Source organism: Nansenia antarctica (assembly GCF_963989245.1).
Source record: "Nansenia antarctica genome assembly, chromosome: 4".
Lineage (NCBI taxonomy): Eukaryota > Metazoa > Chordata > Actinopteri > Argentiniformes > Microstomatidae > Nansenia > Nansenia antarctica.
This window is the reverse complement of record NC_137689.1, coordinates 54,154,897-54,180,816: the sequence shown is the minus strand read 5'-3', so window position 1 is coordinate 54,180,816 and position 25,920 is coordinate 54,154,897. Positions and strand designations below refer to the sequence as shown.

The window sequence follows — 25,920 nt, the reverse complement described above, 5'->3', positions numbered from 1 at the left end:
TCTGATTCATTCTATTTAAATGTGCTTTCTTGGCCAGGTCTCCCTTGAAAAAGTGATTTTAATCTCAAGGGACCTCTTGGTTAAATTAAAAAAAATATATATATATTTGACCTTTCTTGCACTAAATAAGTCTCCACAAATCTTTGCACATAGTGATAATTACAATGATCATCAATATTAGATGTATTTTGCTATAAGAAAATGTAGCAGAAAGTCTCTGCCAAATATAATTGATGGAAATGGATTTGAGTATATTTCTGTCTAGTCTCTGTAGTACTTATAGATCCTAGACTATTGTATTTGAATAGTGTCAGACAGTCTACAGATATGCAAAATAAAGAACTAAAAACAACCTCCATTAGCTAGGTTTAGTGGATAATTAATTGAGCATCTATAAACCATGTGAAAGGGCATATCCTTGTGTAACCCTCCTCTTAAAGTTAATTATTAATGCACTTATTATGTGCACAATGTGATAGTGTAGATGAGGCTGCGTTGTTCTGTAATCTCTGTGATTATAATGGGCAGAGGTGTGATGTGATATGCTGTGTTGGGCCATGAGTTAATATTACCCAGTCTGCATTGTTTCACTCCATTGGGGGGTTGTGTGTTGGGACAGTTGTTATAAGGGTTTAATACACAAGCACACAAGGGGTACTGGTGTGTTGTTGTGTTCATCCTTCCACCTTCTTCCATGCTGATTCCAGTAGAGTTTTCACCATCAGACACTGTGAGCTGTTGTTAAGCAACCATCATTGATTATGGATATTCAACTGTGTCTCACATGGTTGAATGGTCCAATCGATAACATCATAATGCATGTGGAACTTCAGTAGAACTAGAATGTCTGTACAGAGGCCATTGTGTGTACTGAGATTCTGTTGGCTAAGCTGCCAATTGTAAAACGACAGGATCAACCGCTTCAAATAATGCTTTGGAGAAAGCTCCTAGGCATTCTAGATGATGCAAAAATGTATCCCTGCAAGGCGACACCTTATTCCAGATGCCTTGTAGCAAAACCAACTTACTTAATTAAGTGAAAAATGGTGGTGATGTAAATACCTTATGCAATTTAGATATTTATTTTTATGGCCAACTATACAAACAGCTTTAAGACACACCTTATTGTGTGGTTCAGGTTCTTGGATTGGAAAATAATTTCATACAGTGTATTAACATAGTTCACTCACAGAGCAGACCTACAGGCAACGTTACTGCACCGAGTGTGTCTTTCTCTGTGTGCTCTTCCCATTCCACACCCCCATGTCAACTCTGTAACACTTGACAACATCTACAACATGGGCCTCCCCGTCACCAACATGTTCCCTACTCTTCCCACACTTCCAGAAAGCAGCTCATCCACAATCAATCCCTATTTGCCTTTAAGGGTAGACAATTATGTTTTTTTTAAATGGTAGGCAGCCAAATAATATTTGATATTACCATACATAATTATGACTATTTTTTCTTTATTGGGATAGAGACAGTAGGTTGACAGGAAGGATTGGTGAGAGAGGGGGGTGGGGGGGGGAATGAAATGCAGGATATGTCGATGGCCAGAACCGAACCAGGGAGGCAGGGACCTTGTGATGTTACAGTCTGCACCTTAGTGTGCTACGCCATTTACTCGACCAGTAGAAATGTGTTTGGATTTCCAGAGGCTGTACTTCCATACTGTCATCCCCTACTAGACTTTGGGATTGCAAGGGCCCAAAGAGTAGTGCTTCTTCTAGCAGGAACATGTGTGTGAGGAACACCATTTGATGAATTCATTCATCATAAATAATACATTCCATTCACTGAATGTGCAGACACAATACAAGGCAGTTGGAATCCCAGTTGCTGATGGTTGATGTGATTCTCTAGCAGCTGAATATATCAGACGGGGAGAGGGGATTGCATTTGTGTGTCTTCAACAGGAGAGGTTTGACATTAAATCAATTCACATTTTATGAAATATTACAGTGGGATTCCATCTTGGGAATGTCATTCTTCCACCAAGAATTTCTCAACTACCATTGATTTTTAAATAAATCTGGCCACTTGCAAAATACGAATACTTGACAGTAACAGGAAAAGACTGATACAATACATGAGGGTGGAACACAATTCAGTTCACGTGGCTGGTTGGCAATATTTTTGACCTACTAAAAATTATGTGAGCATTTGGGAGAAAAGATGTCTAATATATTGTTATCTACAGGACTACAGAATAACAACATCATTGTTAGCCTATGGACACTTTGAGCCAGCAAACAAGTTCAACCGTAGCAAAACAACCCTGGTTGAATGAATGAATGGTCTTTATTGTCATTGCTATAGTACAGGTACCAAACAACGAAATTTAGGAGGGGTGGCTCCCCCGGTGGTAGGAAAGAAAAAAAAAAAGAAAAAAAACCCAAGAAGGGAAGGAGTTGGTTTACATAAATAAATAAAGGCTATGTACACTATCCACTATACTATACTGTACAGATCTCGTTTTGCGTACCAACTTCTAGTAAGTCGTGCCTGCTGTAGGTACTATTTACACAACCTTTCCCTATAAGTACTAAAATAAAAATGTACATACAAATGTACTTAAAAACACTAAAGAACACCAGTGTTGAAGCCACTCGAGCCGCTGCGTCTATGCGCGCCGCCATCTTGTTTGAATGGTTAGGGAGTAGTAAGTTATTTCAGAGCTTTCCCATTTGCATTTTTACATTTTTAGGCATTTAGCAGACACCTTATTCCAAAGCGACTTACAATCGATATATTTGACTAAGCAAGTGAATCATCAATTCACCAGTCGTAGCAGGAAGAATAATCTAGCTCAGAACAGGGGCCGTTGGCAGTCGTCGTGATAGATCTCCCTGGTCATCCAGTAATTGTACCCCCCTCCAGTCAGCAAAAAGAGACAGAAATACCTACATGTATACACAAGTATATGAGAAGTTCACTCTGTACCCTGACCGAGAGAACAGGGGTATTCTAGCAGGATTGGGAAACTCTGGCTAGTCTGTATGCAGGACAGGTAGAAAAACTGCTTTTAGATAGAGGTGTGCGGATAGAGGATTGGAAAGTAATCATAACTTCGCTATTGCCGGTCTCATTTCCATGACGATGGCCTGATGACGTCAATACTACGCCTTTAATAGAAACCAAATCACAAGTTAGCACGGTAAAGGTACAGTAAAGCATGAAGAAAACCAAAGACGCTTTTCAAATTGGGTGCTTTATTAGACTATGTTTCTCTGATCGAACAAGCTGACATTTCAAAACAGATAACCATACCATAAAACAAGCTTGCATAATAAACAAAAATGAACAACTTTCTCAACAAAAAAGAAAGAAACAAAAAAAGGAAATATTTTATTGGAGACCAGGCCATCTTGGAGTCATTCTGGGAAAGCAGAAAAACAAGAGAGTTAAATCATGTCTGCCCACTCACAACACTACAGCAGCCCCAGTCTCAGTCTGCAATGAAAATATGGATCAGTTTCTCCTCTCTTCAGGACCATCGAATCACCTGAAAACTCAATGTATACAGTCATTCATGACTGGTAGGGTAATGATAATACATAAATAAAATCACCCTTAAAAAAAATTCACCTCAACACCAACAGAAAGAGGGGTACGCTTAGGCATTTGCTATTTTGCCCCCCCCACACACACACACACACCTCCTCTCTGAGGAGAAGTACCCACCCTGCCTCTGCTAACACAAGTAAAGCCGAGAGGCTTTTAAAAAAACAAGCGTAAGGAGATTACAGCAGCTTTCTTCCAGTAACGGTGATGACGGGACACTAATGATGATTCATTTAAATGATGCTGCTGCTGCTCTCTCCTCCTCCCTCTACAGGGTGGATCGATACACTCATAGGCAAACACAACACACACAGATTAAAATATGGAGAAGGACTCGTCCGTCCCCCCCCCCCTCTCCTCCCCTGGAGTGTGGCGTGTGGCTCAGCCGGCCAGATGAAACTAGATAATGTTTTTGTCATTTGCACGCACGCGCACACAGAGACGGCGATCAAATACGAAATGTTTGCATGTAATTAGTGTAAGAGCCCCAGAGGGCATAGAAACTGTTATTCCTGTGCTCACCCTCACTGTCCAATCAGGAGGCCGTGACTACTGGGAGCGGGGCCAACTACCCATCTCTCTCCCTGACGCACCCAAAACAAAATCGCGCACACACTCACACGCACGCTAACAGAAGATTGGAGACATTATGCATTCTTCAAACAAAACATTGTTGCGTCACATACAGATACGCTGCCCTATCCAGAGCTACAGTCCTGATTGCTGTCCGGATCCGTCACCAGACGTGTGTTCACCTCTCTGCCTGTCCGGGTCCCTGCGATCGAGGGGTATTTTTACAAGCGTGGTTATCATCTGTTGCCCTGACTGACACCCATCTCTCGGTGGCTAAAACAGTCCACCGGCTTTGAAGATCGTCAAACTAAACTCTGCTGGAATGAAAGAGTGGTAATATGTCACTGATCTCTTGAGCCACTGACACCTGACAACAACAAAAAAGACAGAGCTCAATAATCTCCCCCATACAACCTAAAAACAGTACACCCGTCTGCCAAGATATTAATACAGGCCCCATAGCTGCCATACATACAAGGTCTCAGGATAATTCAACCTCTGCCCCCCCAACACCACCTCTCCCCGCCCACCATTAAATCATCTCAGTGTCTAGCTGAATTGGCTAGTGTTGTGCCTATTCCTCTATTACACACAGTCTTGTCTGCCAGCCAGTGGACGAGCCAGCAAGCATGGCCGGACAGGACTGATAGAGGAGAGAGACTGTGAACAATGCACATCATCCGTGGAGAGAGAGAGAGAGAGAGCGAGCGAGGGGAGGGAGACAGAGAGATAAAGAAGGATAGACACAGACACAGAGAGAGCAAGAGATAGACAGACAAAGAGGGGCTATTTTTGTCTGAATTTCTCCAAAACAGCTGCTGTCAGTGAAGCAACGGCAAGAAGAGGAAGGGAGGGGAAGGAGGGAGGGAGGGGGAGAGAAAGAGAGAACGGGTGAGAGACAGAGAGAAAAGTTACTACGCTCAGGGAGTTGTCATTGTTGGAACACCACAATGATGCTACACACAGCAGTGGCACACTACAAAGTGGTCTGTCCTTCACGCGTTGGGAAGGCCTCAATCGCTGGGAGGGACACAGACAACCTCTAAAGCTGAACCTCTTTAGCTGTGATCACTGTGTTCCACATCGCTCCACAACGCCCCAGTAACCAAATCAATAATTCATCGCTAAACGAGACATCAAACAGATCAGATATTCCCTACTTCAAACAATGATTTACATTTGACACAGTATGCCCCCCCCCCTCTTTTACATGAAAACATACACTGGATGAAAGATAAGCTAGCAGAAAAAGCAACCTTGGAGCCAAATACTCTCCTCGCCGGTCTTCATCAAGCCTGTTTGCTCTTATACAACCTAATATTAGCCACCCTGGCCTAGACACACTGTGTGTGTGTGTGTGTGTGTGTGTGTGACCATATCCCAGCGTGTGGAGATGAATTCCACCGTTACTGCAGGACTGCTAGGTCCTAGGGCACATGTTGTTGTGACCCCCCACATTCCTGAGTCACTTTGGTGGCAGCCGGGACAGAACATTCCAGATTCCGTCACCAGTGAAGGGGCGCGAGATAACACAGGGGACAGAACACTGACGACGTGACAGTGACATTCTCCATGGCGATGACTGTGAACGGGTACTCTGACGATAGCCACATGCTACAAAGTCCAGACCCTGCGCCCAAGACACTAGGACCACTCGTCCCTCTCTCCTGCATTGTCTTACACAGAAATCCGCATTAACATTGATATAGGGGTACAGGGCCACCGTGGAAATCACTAACCCTTATTGGAGCCAGTCAGGTATAACAGAATCCTAAAAAATGGAGGTACATTCCGTTTCACGCAAATGGCTACTAATGAAAAGCCAATGGATTCTTTACTGAGAGAGCAGGAGGAAGGGTAATTATGTGAAGACTGTGGCATGCTGTATCAATCAGGATGCTACGCTAATTAGCACGTCTCTCAAGATGAATGACTAAACATAGCCTTGGGCTGCTGCCTTACCTTTCTCCACTCCACCTCACATTAACCTGCTCGCTAATGAGAGATAGCTTCCCTTCTCTGGACGCTGGGGTTCAAATACTCCAAGACTGAAAACTACTGTGTTACTAGGCAGACACAAACATAGCTGGAGGCTTCTCATGTTTAATACCAAACAGACGGAAACAGATCAATTAAGGCTCATCTTCCGAAAAAAGAGACTACATAAAACACGGATTGAGAATTGCCGAGTTTATTTCCCATTTTCCATGTATAAAATATACATCTATAGAATAGGGGGAACCAGCAGAAGGTAGTAAAAAGGAATTTTCCCCCTCTGGAAAATCATATCGCAGTTGATTATACTGTATGCAGTCAAGATGGGCTGTCTCATCAGTGTGGTTTAGTACATTCTGGAAGAAAACACATTTCTATCCACTACATGCCGGTCTCAGGAACTGTGGAATTTTGGTCCGGTAGGATAATCATTTCTACACTATTTAATGAGCCAAGAGGTACACAAACAAGTTGTGAGAAACATTGACTAGAACTGCATCTTATCTGAAATGTCTGATTAAGGTAATCTGATAAAGCTTGGAACATTAAGAGAGCCTAGAACTTAGAATGAAACTCTTAACTCTTCCCTGTTCTAAAGTGAGTGCAGTAAGAAGGCAAATAAATATAGAACTGTAGAATTATGACAGAGAACAACATAGTTCAAATGTAAACATCTATGTCTATCTGTTACTGTTAAAGCCAAAACACACAAGATATGAAGGTAGTATTGTAAAGTACTTCATAAAGGACTTGGAGTCGTCATCAATACATGAGCTAACATGTTACACTGAGTCAAAGCAAAACTGACTAACAAGTAACTACATATGCCAAGAAAGTGTAGATGACTTTATTTACTGGGATCCAAACCTTTTCCTACATGCCACATAAATAGCTACTTTACTGCTTTAAAAAAACAACAACAACAACAAAAAAACAGATTAATTCATCGTTGTAATAGCCCTTCTAGACAGAGACAGAGATCCTTCAGTATTGAACACTAGCTTTGGACTGTCTCACCACCCTCCCCCCCGGCCCCTAAAGTGACGTCTACATATAGAGCTTGATTGGAGAGAAGTAGTGTCGCTGGTCACCACACTCAGAGGCCCAGCGGGGTCTACAAAAACTAGGTTCTCCAACTGGCGAACGTTGTTTGAGAAGAAGATCTGAAAAAAAAAAAAGGAAAAGAAAAAGGACACAAACCAAGAAAAAAGAAAGAGAGAGAAAAAAAAGACGTTGCTGAAAAAGGGTATTCTGGACTGCTTGGTTCTTCCCCTCAACCCCCACCCCTCCCTGCATTAGCCTGCCTAACTTCAACACTAGGTCTACTGCTGTATGATCCATCTAGGAGGGTAAGACTGACGGACATTCAAGATATATGAGGAGGAGGGAGTCCAGGAGGGAACGTGATCTACCGATCTGGGTGGGTGGGTGGGGGTGGGGGGGGAGAACAGTAGAAGCAGGGGAAAGATGTGAGAGGGGTAGGGGAGAGAAGACAGGAGGGGATGGTACTTGGAGATGTAGAAGGGAAAAGGATGGGGAGAGGAATTGAAGACGGTAAGTGGGAGCAGGGGCGCGGGCGTTGAACAGACCAGAGTCAACGCAGACACGGTGTACTAGAACCACATCTGGCTGTGTCTGCTAGGTGCTGACAGTCCCGTCTCTACATGAAACATGTTCGGGTCTCTTCCACGTAAAGGTATTCAAAGGACTTTATTAAATCATAATGCACCGATGTCTAGTGACCCGAAAGGTCCTTGTTTGCTTGTTGTCAAAGTGTTTCAACGTGCAGTTTTTTCAACATGCATACACTGTTCGTTTCGTGAAGTGATATCAAAACATACAATCATTGGTCCCCTTCAGAGACTATTTTGGTACAGCATGTTGCTTCAAATCTCTAAGGGAAATAATAAAGTGTGCCTGAGGGGAAAGGGGAGGGGATGATGATGATGATGACAACGAGAGGAAGGACGAGGGATAAGAGAAGTGCCTTGGGGGAGAGAGGAGGGAGGAGGAGTAGGGGCGGGAAGCAGTGGAAGAGAAGGAACAAGAGGTGGAGGGGGGGGGGGGGGATCAGAGATGGAGGGTGGACAGGAATAGAGGAATCGGGTGAGGAAAAGAGGAAGAGAAGGAAGACAAACGCAAGACGAGATGAGCAGAGGAGGGGAGCATGGGGACGTGAAGCGGAACAGAGGGAATGAGAGAGGATCTTATCTAACAGCATGTGAAGGCCCCATGTGAGAGTAGCGTCGACACACTCCCCTGAGCACTTCAGATCACATTCCCAATGCACCCTGGGGGATATGGGGAGCCGTATGTGCCATGTGACACGACAGCAGAAAGAGAGGAGGCAGAGGGAGGAGAGAGAGGGGGGGGGGTGGGGTAGAGAGGGAGATAGTAGAGAGGGGGAGAGAACATAGTGGAAAAAGAAAGGGGGAGAGGGAGGAGGAGAAGACAGAAAGGGGTTGGAGAACTGGGGGGTTGAGTGGGGGGGAAGAAATGTAGAAGGAGAGAGGAATATGGGAAGGAGGAGTGGAAGAGTAGGATGTCTGGATGAGGGATGGCGGAGCGGGACAGGACAGCCTATTGTGATGTCACACTGCCTCTCACATTCTCAGAAGTGGGCACTGAACACACACCGCTGCCAGAGACAGGCAGGCAGGCAGGTGTGTGTGTGTGTGTGTGTGTGTGTGTGTGTGTGTGTGTGTGTGTGTGCGTGTTAAAACACTGAACACATGCGCAGACACACACACACACACACACACGCACAGACACTGGCACGCACGCACGCACTCACATGCCCACAGACACACTTTATACTCACTGATTGGTGGAACCAAAGCCGCTGCCAGAAAACGCTGCAAGAAAAACAAGGGAAAAGAACAGTCATCAGCCATCTAGATCTAGATCCCTTCATAGGCCTAACCATGCAACACAGGTGGGGATAAAGCAGGGTCACAGTTTCTAGGGCTGGCTATTGGCAAGGACCTCACAATACCATACAACTCACAATATATGGGCTACAATGCCATACTACTGCGATACTGGTGATACACATATGGTGATACATTGCGATACTCTACATATATTTACTGAAAATGGAACTGAAAATGGTAGCTACTGCGTAACACCTTGGTAGTCTGATATTCCACCCGGCAAAAAACACAAACAAAAAAAACCTCGCGGTGCACCAACTTTATTATCTCTGTCACGCAGACACGCAAGTCAATTTCCATCCAGGGTTGGGGTCTATTCCCCATGCACACGCTACCGGAGATACAGAGAGCTGGGCGACAGAGGAGCTAACACGCTAACGCTCTGAAGGCTATTTACCCAGTCACTAATGGGCTAATCTGGGATGCTTCGGGGTGAGGGGGGGAGGGCTGGGAGCCAGACTCCCTGGCAGGACTTCAAACAAAGTGCTATGTTTATTTGTTCAAGATTAGGTTGGGGGGGGGGGGGCGACATTGCCGGAGCAGAAAAGCTGGGTTTTGGTGTAATAATTCTACAGTATTGTTTTGGGGAAAGGGGGAGGAGAGGGAGAACTCTTCGTCCCCTCTACTGTAAAAAAACAATTGTTGTTTTAAGAATGTTTTAATGCTTAATTTTTCCTTCTTCTAGCATTATGACAGCCCGAGCATAGATTACTTTTTCCTCCTATGATTGATGGATAGATGATTCACTTAGACAAATGTATTTGTTGTAAGTCGCTTTAGATAAAGGTGTCTGCTAACTGGCAAAAGTGTAAATGGAAATGTAAATAACTATCAATGAGAGCCTGGGGAGCATCTGACAGGGAGAGAGAGAGAGTGTGAGTGTGAGGGGAAATGTGTTCTAGACTAGATCTCAGAGAAGTGTGATAATCTACTAAACTAATCTGAGCTCTAAAACAGTGTGAGGAAGTACATCTCTCCGTAGCAGTTCAGTGTGAGGTTAACCTAGAGCTAAGCTCAACAGGTGATCAGTGTGAGGGGAGGGGCCTAGCCTTATATGGCATACATGTGTCCCGAGGGGAGGGGCCTAGCCTTATATGGCATACATGTGTCCTGAGAGGAGGAGCCTAGCCTTATATGGCATACATGTGTCCTGAGGGGAGGGGCCTATCCTGACGATCAAAGGATAGAGCACAAATAAAGAGAGAGAGAGTGTGAGGTTGTAGGACTGTAGAAGGAACGTGAGAGAGAGAGAGAGGTGGTGAGAGAGAGAGAGAGAGAGAGGTGGAGAGAGAGAGAGAGAGAGAGAGAGAGAGAGAGAGAGAGAGAGAGAGAGACTGACCTCCTCCTTGAGGCTGTCCAAAGCCAGAGAAGCTATTGGGCTGCTGCTGCTGCTGCTGTTGCTGCTGCTGCTGCTGCTGTCCTCCGAACCCAGAGCCCTGCTGGGCCAGGGCGCCAAACGATGGAGCGCCCTGATTGGCCAGAGCTCCAAACGACGGGGTGCTCGGGGACGAAGCAAAACTGTCACAGGAAACAGACAGACAGGAAACAGGATGCTGATTAACATACAGATTTCATATTGCGTACGCTCCAATAAGACATGACTCATAAACGGTTGACTGCCAAGAAATATACTAAGAAACGATGAGTAAAACGCCCACGTAAATGATTGCGAAGTGAGGAAGGTTTGTATTATTTACAGTCATTCTAGTCTCTTTAAACACCCGCCCCCCCTCTCTCTAACTTGGTAAATGGACTTATATAGCACCTTATTCCAAAGCGCTTTACAACGGCCTCTCATTCACCCATTCACACTCCAATGGTGGCAAAACCATGCAAAGCGCTGGCACGCCTTGGGAGCAATTTAGGGTTCAGACGCCGGCTCTATCTCCTGAGCCACAGCTGCCCCGTAGACTGAGCTCTAGTCCAGCATACTGCCACAGCTCACACTACCATTCTTACCCAAAGAGGAAAGGCTCTTAAAAAAAAAGCAGAGAAACAGATTGGCCTGGAAATATATCAGAGCACCGCCTCGTCTAAGCCTTCTGCTAAAAGACTTGGTTTGAATCACAATAAAATAAGGTACTCTGATCTGACTGGAGGCACCGTCGGGGGAGCTGAGAGGGAACGCATACGGCTGCAGCCCAGTGTAGATCAGTGTTCACTATGGCTGCAGACCAGTGTACAAAAAAAAGCACAAAAAAGGACAGAGAGAGCATGAGGTTCGACATGTAGAGAGAGAGAGAGAGAGAGAGAGAGAAAGAGGGAGAGACAATGACAGAGACAGATAGACAGACAGACATGGACCGCAGACTCCTGGACAGAAATGGCGACCCATGACCCCAATAAAGGAACCAATCTGTGGAGGGCCGCCCTCCCTGCCCCCCCTGATGGGTCAGGCTGGGTCCAGACTCATCTCTACACGGCCACATGGCTAAATTGAAGATCCCCTTCTTCAAGAGAAGGTGACGTTCATTGGCTGTAAGGGGGAGAGAGGCTGAAGGCACTTATCTGAACAATGTCTCAATAAAACCTGTGGTGCTGAGAAGTCGAGGCTAGAAAACAATGAACATCCACCAAGCGCACAGACAACCTTTTAAATGTCTCTCTCTTTGACGACAGGAAGCAATAATGGCCAGAAAGATAAAAGAGCGGTAGGAGTATCAGACTCCCTCCTGAGAAAACGAAAAAAGCTTACAAATAAAAATGAACTGACATGACAAATGAGAATGAAAACGTCACTAAGCCCTCTTGGCCTGATGCCATTTGTCAGCCCTGCAGGACTAAACCCCAACAACCGTAGGAAAAAAAAACTAAAAACAGAGCGAGAGAGAAAGTAAAAAAAAAAGGAGGAAAATAGCGAGGACCAGACTAGCTTAATCTGCTGACGGTATGACCCCGGAGTGGGATTATCTGGGTGGAATAATCTAGGGCTGCATGGCTCCATGGTTTGGGGCTTGGCAACGGTGCCCACTGGGCCAACGTGGAGGCACGTGGCAGGGGGGGAGAGAGGAAGGGGGAGGTTCTGGGAGAGGGGGATGAACTAATCCCATCTTCTCCCTTATATAATCTTACAATGAGGATTTACCTCAGAGTAAGGTTGACGCTGCAGGGGGGGGTGAACAGTAAACACCGTCTGTGAAAGTATCATTTCTCAGTATATTGTGATTAAACAAGGAGGGGGGGGGGAAATCGCACCACAAATACTTTCAATCAACAGGTTTTCAAACCATTTTTCAAACCATGTTCACTAAAGACAGTGTTTCCTCTATATGCATTTATTGGTGGCGGGCCGCCACGAATGAATTTCCTCCGCCACGAATTGATTCAGTCCACACACAAAAAACAAAAAAAAAAACTCAGAACATTTTAGCTGATTAAAATATATCTGATCCTAGATCAGCGCTATAATGGATGTTGACTAAAAGTGCACCTAAATCCACGCCCATCTCTCTCTAACCGCTGATCCAAAATCAGATTAATGACATACAACATTCAGTTGACGACGTGACACAAGGGCTACTCCTGATTGGTCTAAATGTGAACCGGCATGAGAACCGTGCAGACTCAACCATCCCCGCTCAGCAGTCTTGCCTTCCGAAATGCTCGGGCGCCTGTGTTTTCTCCTCGCAAATAACGGGCTAAAAGTCACCGGTAGTACCATCTAAAAGATACAAAAAGCTGATCTAGCTAGCTAGGTGCACAAATAAGATATCACGTTAAATAACTTCGAAAAATTAAACGAAAACAGCGACAGATGGATGGATTTTTCAAGAAAAAAGATGTCCCAGACACTTCAAACTTTGCTGAAGCTAGCAGTGGCTATGAGCGATACGAAACTGCATGGCTGGGTGTCGTATTGCAGGATTTAAGTTTCTCTCTATAATTCGGGACGAGGAGCAGCATGGCATGGCCGGACCTTTCCAGCGGTGCCCTCGGGAACGAACGGTAAGCCTCGTTGATAGTAACGTAGCAGTGGTCTAGTATGTTAGCTCCTCTGCTGGGGCATGACACCTGTTGTTTGTAATTGGGAAGTTCTGTTGGTGTGATTAAAATCGCCGAGCACAATAACTGCTGCGTCGGGATTAGATTTTTCCACAGAGGAGATGTAGGTGGGACATTGCAATTGAAATTGCGTTCAAAGTAAAAAACACACACACACACACGCAAATATTGACAGTAGAGCTTGGCTTGATAGTGTATAGCCCCACTGTGCTGGGTCGCCTCCACACGGGCCGTTAATAAGACTGCTGTCTGTGGATTAGTTCGAAAAAAATGTGTCCAATACAACATTGTAGTTGTTTAGTACAAATGGGTCTATAGCAGCTAGGTAACATTAGCCCTGTATCAGAGTTGTGTTGTTGGGTCTTGTAGCAGGGTTAGCTATAGCAGCTAGGTAACATTAGCCCTGTATCAGAGTTGTGTTGTTGGGTCTTGTAGCAGGGTTGGGTTAGCTATAGCAGCTAGGTAACATTAGCCCTGTATCAGAGTTGTGTTGTTGGGTCTTGTAGCAGGGTTAGCTATAGCAGCTAGGTAACATTAGTCCTGTATCAGAGTTGTGTTGTTGGGTCTTGTAGCAGGGTTAGCTATAGCAGCTAGGTAACATTAGTCCTGTATCAGAGGTGTGTTGTTGGGTCTTGTAGCAGGGTTGGGTTAGCTATAGCAGCTAGGTAACATTAGTCCTGTATCAGAGTTGTGTTGTTGGGTCTTGTACAGTTGCTCAAAATGCAGATAAGAGAAAGTATAGGCTAATATCAAACAACAATCCTAGAGATGACTAACTCAAACGTACGCATAACTAAATAAAAGCAGGCCAACTAACGACAGCTACACGCCCTCAACTGGGAACATAAAGGATAAATGAATTTTGCAATCGAACGTGTCCTACAGCGACAGCTGGTCGTGCAAATCAGGTTCTGGGAAGATTTTTGTAGCTTTTTTTTTTTTTTGCCATCCTCCCTCTAGTTTGAAATTAGTTCGTTGTTTTGAGCGCGCGTGCGCGTTCCATGCGCGTGCACGCGAAAAGAAAAAAAAACTATCCGCCACCAATGGAAAAATTCCTGGAGGAAACACTGAAAGACAACTGAGTGCTTTTAGCTATGCTTGAGTATCGTTTAGAGTGCTATAGTGCAGAGAGGAAGTTAAGGGTTAGCATCTTTATGCTAATGTAGAGTTGTTGGTGTCATGCTAGCAAATGACTGAACGTTCACTAACTCCACTTGAGTCTCATCTCTTACCCGAACCCTCCCACGTTGGCAGCTGCCGTGCCTTCTCCGAACACCTTGCCCGCTGTCGAGCCCATGGGGCTGGTGAAGGCCGGGGCAGAGCCGAACGCAGCTGCCCCCCCGAATGCTGGAGACCCTCCGAAGGCTGGCGGACTACCGAACACAGGGGCACTGCCAAATCCACCTGGTGGGCACACACAGACAGGGGGAGGAATTGTCATGGGGTTAGATTGGATACTGATAAAACAACAATGAAAAAAGTACATTATATGTACATACATACATACATAATATCCCCTGTGTGTGTGTGTGTGTGTGTGTGTGTGTGTGTGTGTGTGTGTGCAGACTGAAAGGAAGTAGCCCACGGTGGCCATGAAACTCCAAGGACCAATGAAAAGTTGCATGGCATTATATTGCCTGTTCTATAGATTCCATTTCTGCTCAGAGACAACCACACACCCTGACACACACACACACACACACACACACACACACACACACACACACACAGACACAGACACAGACACAGACACAGACACAGACACAGACACAGACACAGAGACACAGACACACACACACACACATACATACATACATACATACATACATACACACACACACACACACACACACACACACATCACTACTGTGGTTAGTTGTTGAGAGGAATCAATTGTTCCCCACCAACTCAGGGCAGAGGAGCAGGGCCAGGGAGGAGTAGTAAAAGAGAGGGAGAGGTGATGGGAGAGAACGAGAAAGAAAGAAAGAAAGAGAAAAAAGAGTGGACAGTAGTGCTGAAATTACAGCCTGGCTAGCAGCCCCATCATCACTGTGCCCCAGTGAATAATTGATTGCGCTAATGTAATAGGATTACATTCCTTGGATCCTGGCCAATGATAGGAGCTATGCAACCCAGGATGGTAATACACTACTGAACCCCCTCTGGAGTTTAGGGATAGATGCTACCTAGCTAGCTGTAGCTATAAGTGGGACCCAATGGAGGTGCTAACTGGGCCAATGGTACGGGAGGACGGTGGCGCCGCTAGCTTTTGGCTATGTAATGACTTTAGAATCATTGACACAGAAGTTATGTTCTTTTGCTAGCTATGAGAGGTAATACAATAATAAGCTTTATTTATACAGCACCTTTCATGCATAAGAATGCAGCTCTACTGTACAAGTACTGTACAATGCAGCGCAAAAGAGCAGATTAAAAAGGCAAACATCAAAGACACCAGCAGAGTGCTGAACAATACAATGCAAAAGAAAGAAAAAGGAACAGATTCAAATTAAAAACATATAAGGAATAACAGTAAATGAGTATTGAAAACATAATAAAAAAAACATTATCTGGTCAAGACCAACATCAGGTGCTCCACTACCGCCTTGAACAGTTGATTTCCAGTCAGATTCTACTAGTCATGTCATGTAGTTTTAATCAAACATACCCATTTCCAAATATGTTCAAATATTCAGGATCGTACGGGCCCAGTAAAGTAGCCTTCCGTTAATTAAATGATGGCTAGTTTCAGTTTCAACGTAGCCCTACCATCACTGTGCCAAGTTGATGCTAAGACTGCGATAGCGATGGTCGATGCTACAGGCTATAACAGCCTTAAGCGAGGAGGTGACTGGGCTAGCTTTAGCGGTGTGTGGGACAGTATGGAACTAGCGCTACACAGCTAGAGGAGGTAAGGCTACTGCAGTAACTGCGGCGCTGGCTCCCAGAGATAAGGCGACTGTGGCAGAAGATAGAGCAGTGTGTTCCTCTCCTCTGAGATGCCACTGCTGGGGTTGGCTGAGGGAGAGAGAGGGGGGGGGCTGTCCAGAAAAAGTGGTGTGTGTGTGTGCATGACAGTGTGTGTGTGTGTGTGTGTGTGATGGGTGGAGTGGTGTGTGTCTGAGTGAGAGAAAGTGTGTGTGTGTGTGTGTGTGCGCGTGCATACATGTGTGTGTATGTGCATTTGTTGTGTGCGAGTGTTCTTGTGTTGCACACCCCCAGGGGCAAATGCAGGCATTCCAGTAGTAAGTGGAGGGCTCATCCATCACCTGACTCTCGCTGCCCCGTCACGTACCTGTCTTGGCGGGGGTGGAGAAGGAGCCGAACCCCTGCGCCGCTACGCTCCCTCCCCCGGTGCTGAAGGTCCCGCTGGGCTTCTGCTCGCCGAATGTCGCCAGCGCTCCGAAGCCAAACGACTTGGCCCCGGTGTTCCCGAACAGACTGGGCGCCCCTGGAGGGCAGGACGACAGACAGTGGGGAAGGTTATTTTTTTCATGGGAAGAAAATACTGGAGTTCAATTCAAATTGATTCAACTCTGCCCTTTTCCTTATTGGCAGTTTTTTCTTCTTCTCAGAGACCCCTAAGAACAACATACCACCAATGGTACATCATGGTTGGGGAAACACTGTTCTCCTCCTCCTCCTCACAAAGACAGGTTGTTAAACTGGCTAACCCTGCCATCGGAACAGTAGTGCAGACAAGGCAGACGTATCGGAGCTAAGCCGCGCTTACAGTTCTCTGCAGTCTGAAGAGCACAGAAGGACATCTCACACAGCCCTCTCTCCTCACCTACGCCTGCTCACTGTCTGTCAACTTTAAAGTTTCTACAAAAAAATAAATACAAATAAAACGAAATCGTTCCTGGGAAAATCAGGTAGCGTAGCCAACTTCACTCACCCGCCCCCGCCCCCCCCTTCGCTCTCGCTCTCTCTCTCTCTCTCCCATCGGCTTTTTATTCTCCCCCGCCTCTCTCCCGCCACACTCGTATGATATTCATAACTGAAACGAACGATCAGGGAATGTCGTTTCCTGGGGTGTCATGACAGCGACATACTTTGCTAGGGTGCTGCCACCCCTCCCAACCTCCTCTCCCCACGCTTTTGATCATCACAGCATATCTCTCTTTTAATTAGTCATCGGAGTGGAACCCAGGATCAGCTGCAGCAGCTCACAGCTCCGCTTTTCACGTTGAGACTGCAGTCACACCAGCTGGGCCCAGACCACCATGTCACCCCTGACAACGCTTCTACTCTCATCTTCCTCTTTCTTCTCCAACCACTGGGAGTATTTTTTTACCTCTTTCTTCATCTTTCTTCTCTAACTACTTTCCCCCAGCTCATAAATGATTTGGTGTCCCAGGTTTGTCTGAAGCAATGCTCGGCATACCAGAAAAATAATCCAGAATTTCTTAAAAAATGACTGGAAATCGTACAGTACGGTGACTTTAATTGTCTCATTTTTCCAGTTATATATTCTCTCTGTCGGAGCACTTAGTGTGGTGCGAGAGTGAGAGTCCCTGAGAGAGTCACTGAAAATTGGATCCTCACATAAAGGTGTTCATCATCACAAGATGGATTTCCTGTGACGTTCTTTTCACCAGACGTCCCTCGGTCTCAGATGGCGTACATCAAACCCAGACGCCGCTGTAAGGCTCTTTTCTCTAGTGGCCATTACCATACCTATCAATAGCTGAATGTTTTTTTTTTTTGCACAATACATATCGGCTTGGTGACTACTTCGCTGCACATTTCGGGGAGAAAATGATTGGCCGCTTGGTTCTCATTCAACATTCTGTCAAGAAGAAACATTTCAAACCATCTCATGTGCTTTCCAGAGAATTTTCAATTTGGCATTTCATGATCAAACCATGTGGGAGTTTGACTTGAAGGCAAACAAAATGAGCTCAAATACAAATAGCCTTTGAGATGAAAACAGCTGTTCTGGGCTGTTGTGTGAAGAGAGTGGCTGATTGACAACGGTGTGGATCAATAAAGAGGACCAGAATGGGAGGGAGATATATCTGTCCCCATCACACAGCCTCATCAGACATTATCAGACCAAAGGGGTCAGTTTTCATTCTAGAGGGGGAGGAGAAAATGGATCTGTCAATGTGGAGGAATGGTATTGGGGCTTTTGTGTGTGTGGGTGTGTGTTTGTGTTTGTGTGTGTGCGCACGCGTGTGCGTGTGTGTGTGAGTGCGTGTGTGTGGAGTAGAGACACTGGAGTGAATGAACACTTGACGTATGGGGGTCTGACTGAGTGGAGTGGCACCATGCCTACAGACAGCTCCCAGCTCCTCCAGGAGGACATTCATCTGCAGTGGCGGCCCAGGAGGCAAGCATCAATGAAACCTAAGAACAAGACACCCGTCCACCCGGTCTAGGCCAGTGGTACTCAATCCTGGTCCTGTAGAGACGCAGTTCTCAATCTTTTTTGTTCCACCTCAGCAGTGACACACCTGATTCAACTTATCTGGGTTTTGAAGATCCGTTGATTGGTTCAGTCAGGTGTGATATAGCACCAGGCTGGGACAGAAACCTGGACCCACTGTGGCTCTCCTGATTTGGAGTATCACTGGGTTAGGGTGAACCCTAACACTAACCTTAGGCTACATGAAGTGCGCTGAGAAAACTCCCGTAACAACAAGCAAACTCACCGTCAAGACGACCAAGTTGAGAGACGACGTGAGGATTCTCTCAGTGAAAATATCCTCGGCTGGGAACAGAACGGCAGGGATATATACCCACTCTCTCATGACATAGTCTCTTTGAAATAGATCATACGGCACATATTCACCAGGGAAGGCTTGGTGGAGGTAGAAACCAGAGAGGACGGGCGGGGGGGGGATCGTTGTAATGCATGGAATGGAACGAGGAATGGTTACCAGTCATTACAACGAACCCTTTTAACTCCACCCAGCCAGCCTCCCCTGATATTCAGATCACCATCATCAATATTCCTCCTCTCACTCATTCGGAGTGTTCTTCAATTCAGGACGGGGGGGGGGAGGGGTTGAGTGGGCGGGGCATCGGAAGCGTGCGGAGAGAGGGACCAGCCTGTTTGGTATGGAAAACTATGCCAGCCGGTCTGTTAAGCAGTGGCATGACTGGGGAGCTGGAGGGGAGATGATCTTGAGCAGACTAGACGTGTGGCCTACAGCGTCAACAGACACAATCACAGCTCTGCGTAGGAGATTAGAACCCCTGAGCAGAATGCTAGGGGAAAAAAATCGATTACACCGAACTGTGGAAACCCAAAATAAGATGACACGCTGCCCCCCCCCCCTACGTTTGACACAGAAAGATCTCTCCTTGTCAATGCGTTTTTCGAAATACGTGCACACTTGTCTGTGAGTGGGAAGTAACACTGATTCTCAACACAATACTTGCACACGGGGTAGCCTTACTGCAGGTGATGAGACACAAAAAGGTCTTTCGCCTGACGAGGCTGTCATCAATCAGCATGACTTGCTTAATGTAAGCGTACCTACATGTCGTTAGCCTCATAGCATAATTGCCTAAGTCATGCTTCACTTGTGGTCAGCCGAGCCATCTTTGTATGTAGTGTCAAAAATGCCTATGTCAAAGAGATAACTTGGACAGAGTGATTTTGGAATATAACAAGCATTCTGATAGGCTGATGGCATAGGCAATAATGCACAGTGAATCAGCAGTGTTAGGACAGTAGAGTTAGGCAGATATCTCAATTTGGCCAAAATATGACATTTATGTTATGAGGCTAACGATGTGAAATCATAGTTATGGATCACAAGCTGTTCCCTGACACTCAAAGCGTTTAACACGGCACACACAATGCCATGGTAACTATTGACACAATGCAATGGTAACTATTGACACAATGCCATGGTAACTATTGACACAATGCCATGGTAACTATTGACTTTCACCCAATCCACTCTTTCCCGGGGTATTGCGCCAAAAGAAGACGGCGTTATCAGTCGACCTGTCTGTTAAAGTAAGCGTTAACTCCCCCCATGGTCCCTCTCTCACCCGTCTGTGCCGGCTGTCCGAACACCCCGGTGGCGGCGCCGGTCCCGAAGGGGTTCTTGTTGGCGGCGTCCTCGCTGGGTTTCCCCCCCAGGCCGGAGAAGAAGCCCCCCCCTCCTCCCGTGGCGGAGCCCGGAGCGCTGCCGGAGACTGACCCAAACAGACCCCCGCCTGACGGCTGCTGCTGCTGCTGGGGGGCGGGCGGGAGGGAGGGAGGTGGAGGGAGGGAGGTGAAGAAAGTACAGACAGACAGTCAAGGTAAGGATAGAACTCGGAGGAGTTCTCTTTCTCCGACTCTTACCTGAGTGCAATAACATCAACTTTTGCGTGTGTGTGTGTGTGAGAGAGAGAGTGTGTGTGTGTGTGAGTGTGTGTGTGTGTGTGTGTGTGTGTGAGTTGACGCAATTGTGTGGAGAGGCACTTGGGGTGTTTCCTGCCGTGTTTCATCATAGCAGACGGGATGTCACTCTGCTGTATGGAGTAACATGGAGTGAAAGGTGAGTGTTACCTGTCCGAAGACGCTCCCTCCGCCGGGGTGCTGGCCGAACACGGAGGTGCTGGTCGCAGGGCTGCCGAACGCTGGGGGGAGGAGAGGAGGAGGGGAGGGAAGACCATTACTAGGAGAGGCGGTATTCTGTGGACTCTACATCGCAAAGAAATAAACCTATGTGCGTGCACGCACACACACACACACACACACACAAACGCACGCACGCACGCAACAATTGATCGTGCTTGGGATGTGCTGCTGTTTGAAGATAGCGATGGTGACAGTGCTTTGAAATCAGAACTGTGTGTGTGTGTGTGTGTGTGTGTGTGAGCAGCTGAGCAGGTTCTAGATGGCTGAGAGCGGAAGACACGGTGGACTAATCCCTTCCTCTCCTCTCCTCTCTCCTCTCCATCTCTGACACTGTGGCAGCGAGCACAGTAGACCACACTGAGAAACACTGCACCGCCTGATCAGCTTTCACTGGGACTGGGAAAGGGAATGAGGGCGTGTGTGTGTGTGTGTGTGTGTGAGTAAGAGAGTATGAGTCTTGAGTGTGTGACATTATGTGTGTGCTCAAGTGACTCTGTGCGCGTGTATGCGAGTGAGTCTGTGTGTGCGTGTATGTGAGTGAGTCTGTGTGTGCGTGTATGCGAGTGAGTCTGTGTGCGCGTGTATGTGAGTGAGTCTGTGTGTGCGTGTATGTGAGTGAGTTACTGAGTCTGTGTGTGTGTGTGACAGCCGTCAGTTCTGCCTGACAGCGCCCCCCCTTCCTCCCCCAAGGCTGCTTCCCATTTTCCTTTTTATTTCCCATCTTCATTTTCCTGGAGCCTCCCTCTTCTCTGTCTGTTCAAACGGGCAGGTTTTAGAGAGCGCTGTATTACTGTCCATAAAAATCCCTCATGCCCAAAGTCAATTCCCCCATAAAAATCATCTGGAGCATGAAATGTCGTGGGGCGGATAGGGACCGCCGTAGATGAAGTCTGGGACTGGCCGAGCCCCCCTGCCTACCCAGGCTGGCAGACAATGGAACGCACTCATCTCTGAAATGCCTGCAACATCACTCACCCGCCCCGCCCCCCCGCCCCCTCCCCACACAATTCATATTGTGTACCTTGAATTAAGGTCTAGACGTTGTGCTGACTCTGTTTTGAACAGGTCAGGGACATAAATATTTATCTGACTTGGACCGGTATGATAATATCCCGCCGTCTACTGATAATAGTATTCCATAAACATACTGTCGTCTAAATGTAAATGTAGCAATCAACTAGGTTTTTAAGTGTGCTCATCACCTATGCGGGTGCTTAGGATTGCGAAGCACCCTCAGCAACAGTCGACTACGGCCTCAGCCCCGGCCATAACTACACTAACGACATGCTGCATTGAACAGCGCTTAAATAAAGCTGAGCAACAGTTAAGGCCCGGCTCAGATAACTACACCAACAATATATGCGGCCCCGAAATACAAGCCAGGCGTGAAGCGGACCGAAATAATACCAGGGGAACGAAGAACACATAACCAAACTCGACAGGAATCTGACTGCCATTTATAGAGCTGCTCCTTCTACTAAAACTGCTGTCACCTCTGAGAGAGAGGGAGAGGGAGAGAGGGCGAGAGAGAGAGAGGGAGAGAGAGAGAGAGAGAGAGAGAGAGGGAGAGGGAGAGAGTTACACTACCAGTCAAAAGTTTGGACACACTTTCCCATTCAGTTGAACGGTACATAGACACACACACACACAAAGTAATTTGAACAGCCGTGTCATGACCTGACCTATCAACACTCCCATGGATAGTGACGTGTCCACTCACTCAACAGAAAACGACTTGCTAAATGAGTAATGGAGAAAAACCCTCCACAACAACTAAAGATTGCATGTGCTCGAGTCCAAACTTTACGCCAAGATTCTCCAACTCTGTTGCAGTAGGTAGGTGTGCTGGCATTTTGTTCCAGCCTCCTACTCAAACATCCATACACACCGAGCACATGGTGTGGTGTGGGGGTCTAATGATAGAATCACATTGAGATAAAAATACAAGCTGAACAGGGTGCCATGGCGCCTCAGTTCTTCTCAGTCTTTTTTCCCCCCACATTGACGGGTTTGGGTCTGACCACCGGTTCTGACCGGTGATGTGTGAACTGCCCAAAGGCAACAGCAGGGTAATCCAATTAATGTTGAACCTGCTGTGGAGACCCAGGGTGTGGGGCTCAGGATGTGGGGGGCCAGGGTGTGTAGATACAGGGTGTGTAGATACAGGGTGTGTAGATACAGGGTGTGGGTGGCCAGGGTGTGTAGATACAGGGTGTGTAGATACAGGGTGTGGGGGGCCAGGGTGTGTAGATACAGGGTGTGTAGATACAGGGTGTGTAGATACAGGGTGTGGGGGGCCAGGGTGTGTAGATACAGGGTGTGTAGATACAGGGTGTGGAGATACAGGGTGTGTAGATACAGGGTGTGGAGATACAGGGTGTGTAGATACAGGGTGTGTAGATACAGGGTGTGTAGATACAGGGTGTGGAGATACAGGGTGTGGAGATACAGGGTGTGGGGGGCCAGGGTGTGGGGAGCCAGGGTGTGTAGATACAGGGTGTGGAGATACAGGGTGTGGAGATACAGGGTGTAGGGGGCCAGGGTGTGTAGATACAGGGTGTAGGGGGCCAGGGTGTGTAGATTAGGGCTGCACGATTAATCGATTTTAAATCGAAATCGCGATTTGAAATGATGCGATTAGCTAATCGCAAAGCCTGCGATTTGCCTGCGTTTTTTTTTTTTTTTTTTTTTTTTTTACTATTTAGCAGACGCTTTTAATCCAAAGCGATGTACAATTACGAATTACAGGGACATTCCCCCTGGAGTAACTGAGGGCTAAGTGCCTTACCCAAGGGCACACTAGTAGTGGTGTGGTTTCAGGCGGGATTTGAACTCACACAACCTTCCGATCACAAGTCCAACTCACTAGACCACCACTACCCGTATCGGATACGTCATACAGCGCGTCGGATTCAACGTCAATGAACGTCAACGTCAATGAACGTCAAAAATGAACGTCAACAATGAACGTGAACGTCAATGAAAATAGGTGATAGATAGATTCATCCAATCACCTGCCAAGTATTTTTTGAAAGTACCTGCCCTTTTCCAAACAGCTTCCAATTAAGCTTTCCTAGATGGTTGTGTGAAACAAACTACCTGAGTCAGGTTAGTAATCACATGTTTTAATCTGAAGCTTGATTTTAAAGCAACCCAACTTTAAAGCAACCCAATGTAAGTTTAGTTCTTTCACTCGTAGCTCGGGCTGTGGGGGTGCTAGAGGAGGGAGCCTCTAAGTCCCCTGAAGACGTACAAACAAACTGCACGTTGATACGACCTTCCTAGCCGGAGATATGGCCACACTTTACAAAAACTTCCTTTTTTTTTTTTTTTGCTATTTAAAAATAAAATAATCGCAAATTAATCGCAATCGCGATATCTGTCCAAATAATCGCAATTCGATTTTTTCCCCAAATCGTGCAGCCCTAGTGTAGATACAGGGTGTAGGGGGCCAGGGTGTGTAGATACAGGGTGTAGGGGGCCAGGGTGTGGAGATACAGGGTGTGAGGGGCCAGGGTGTTTGAACAGACAACGCTGACAGATGCACATGTATGCACACACACTTCCTTAACCCCTAAGATTTTTCCTATCCTCCTCGCGACGCCCCTGAAGCGAGTGCACTGCACCACATCTCACGTGGTGACGGCATTGCTCAGCGTGGAGAAAAGGTCAAACGTGTCTACAGAGAAATATGGGGCGGGGGGTACTAGTGTACTAGTGGCTTGTTCCTAGCAGCCTAGGCCTACAGTACAGACCAGTGACTGGAGACTGTTTAGGCCCTGGGACAGTGACTGGACACGGTTTAGGCCCGTGACAGCCTGGGACCTTGGAAGTGCTGAGTGGATACACAGACAGACCAGCTGTTTCTCCTGCCCCCGGCGTGACCATCCCCCTTCCCGCCCAGGGGGACCCCCCCCCGCCCCCCCTGGCCCACCCAGCCCCTCTCAGTCAGCGGGAGAATGCAGGGAATCCCTGGGAATGGGACAACTCCCTGCTCTCCGCCACAAGACTCCCACCACGCCCTAAACCTCCCACCCTCTGCCACACCCTAGCTAGCACCCCCCCACAATCACACACTCTCTCTTCCTCCAACAACCCTCCCAGCCCACATGTATCCATATATCCAGCCTACCACCTAATCCCAGTCACCCCCCCCCCACTCTGACCCCAGTAACCCAGAGAGGTCAGCCAGCTGCTTGGCTGTCTGCCACAATCCCACCTTTGACCGGTGGTACATTTCCTGGTAGTCATTTGAAGGGCCGTATTACGACTACTAATACATCAAATATATATATACAGTAGCACTGTTTTCAGACCCAAAGAGGCTTCACAAAATGAAGTGGAGGGTACAATGGAAAACTCCAGGTATTTTAAATCATCTTCTTTCACAACAATATTGTTCATCAAACAGAGAGAATAAGTCATGGCGACAAATAAAAAGTTCCAGTGTGCACTCCACCACAAAAACCGGGTAATCCAATCGGCAAGGGTAACTTGTCTAGACCAGTGACACTCAATCTTTCGGGGCTGAATAATGTCTAAACCACAGAGAAAACGCTTAGTTAGATTAGATTGTGGAACGATTTAATTTGTTCCTATGTTTTATTTTGTATTCTATATTTTTCAAGATTGGTGTGATTCCACATTGGACATATTTACATCTGACCTTCCACTGCGTATGTTATGTTCATGTTCTGGGGCGTCCTGTAGGTTTCATTAAGCATGGCTCCCACTCACTCCCACGCCATTTTTATCCAAGAGATTGCATTTAAAAGCCAAATAACAGGATAAAGCCTATGGGCCTACAGTATGGAAAGAATTGCTTTATCAAAAATATGCACCACCTTATTGATATGTGACTTACCTCTAGTGCTCTCTTTTATCTGTTATTGTATACACATGGGTGCCCCCCCCCCACACACACACACACATTTAAAACCTAATGAGAAAACTGTTATTGTTTTGTTATTTGAATTAAATAATGACGGTATTAGTTAGTAGGAAGCTTTTAATCTTTTTAATTTGAGTGTAATTTTATATTAGCAAATGATTGATACAAAATGTTGTGGCCCTCCGACTGCTTGGGGTAAAGTAATTGAATCCAGATACGTCTAGACTAGGGATGTCCCGATCCGATACTGATATCGGATATCGACCCGATATTGGTCCTGAATGCTGGATCGGGGATCGCACCAGAGGAAAAAAAAGGCTCCGATCCGATCCTACTGTCATCCGCAGTCAAACTTATGTGTATAAGCGATA

The 25,920-nt window shown here is 46.6% G+C and overlaps 1 protein-coding gene across 1 annotated transcript in view; it reads right to left on the bottom strand.

Moving 5' to 3' along the window:
- Nucleotides 1–3,217: 3,217 nt before the first annotated feature.
- Nucleotides 3,218–25,920, bottom strand: part of nup214 (nucleoporin 214) — a 48,316-nt gene continuing 25,613 nt past the window's right edge. Inside the window, 7 exon segments of the mRNA XM_080529452.1 lie at nt 3,218–3,382; nt 8,957–8,990; nt 10,408–10,586; nt 14,303–14,474; nt 16,366–16,521; nt 20,082–20,265; nt 20,587–20,657. Of these exon segments, the coding sequence (XP_080385578.1) occupies nt 3,352–3,382; nt 8,957–8,990; nt 10,408–10,586; nt 14,303–14,474; nt 16,366–16,521; nt 20,082–20,265; nt 20,587–20,657 (827 nt within the window). The 3' untranslated portion in view covers nt 3,218–3,351.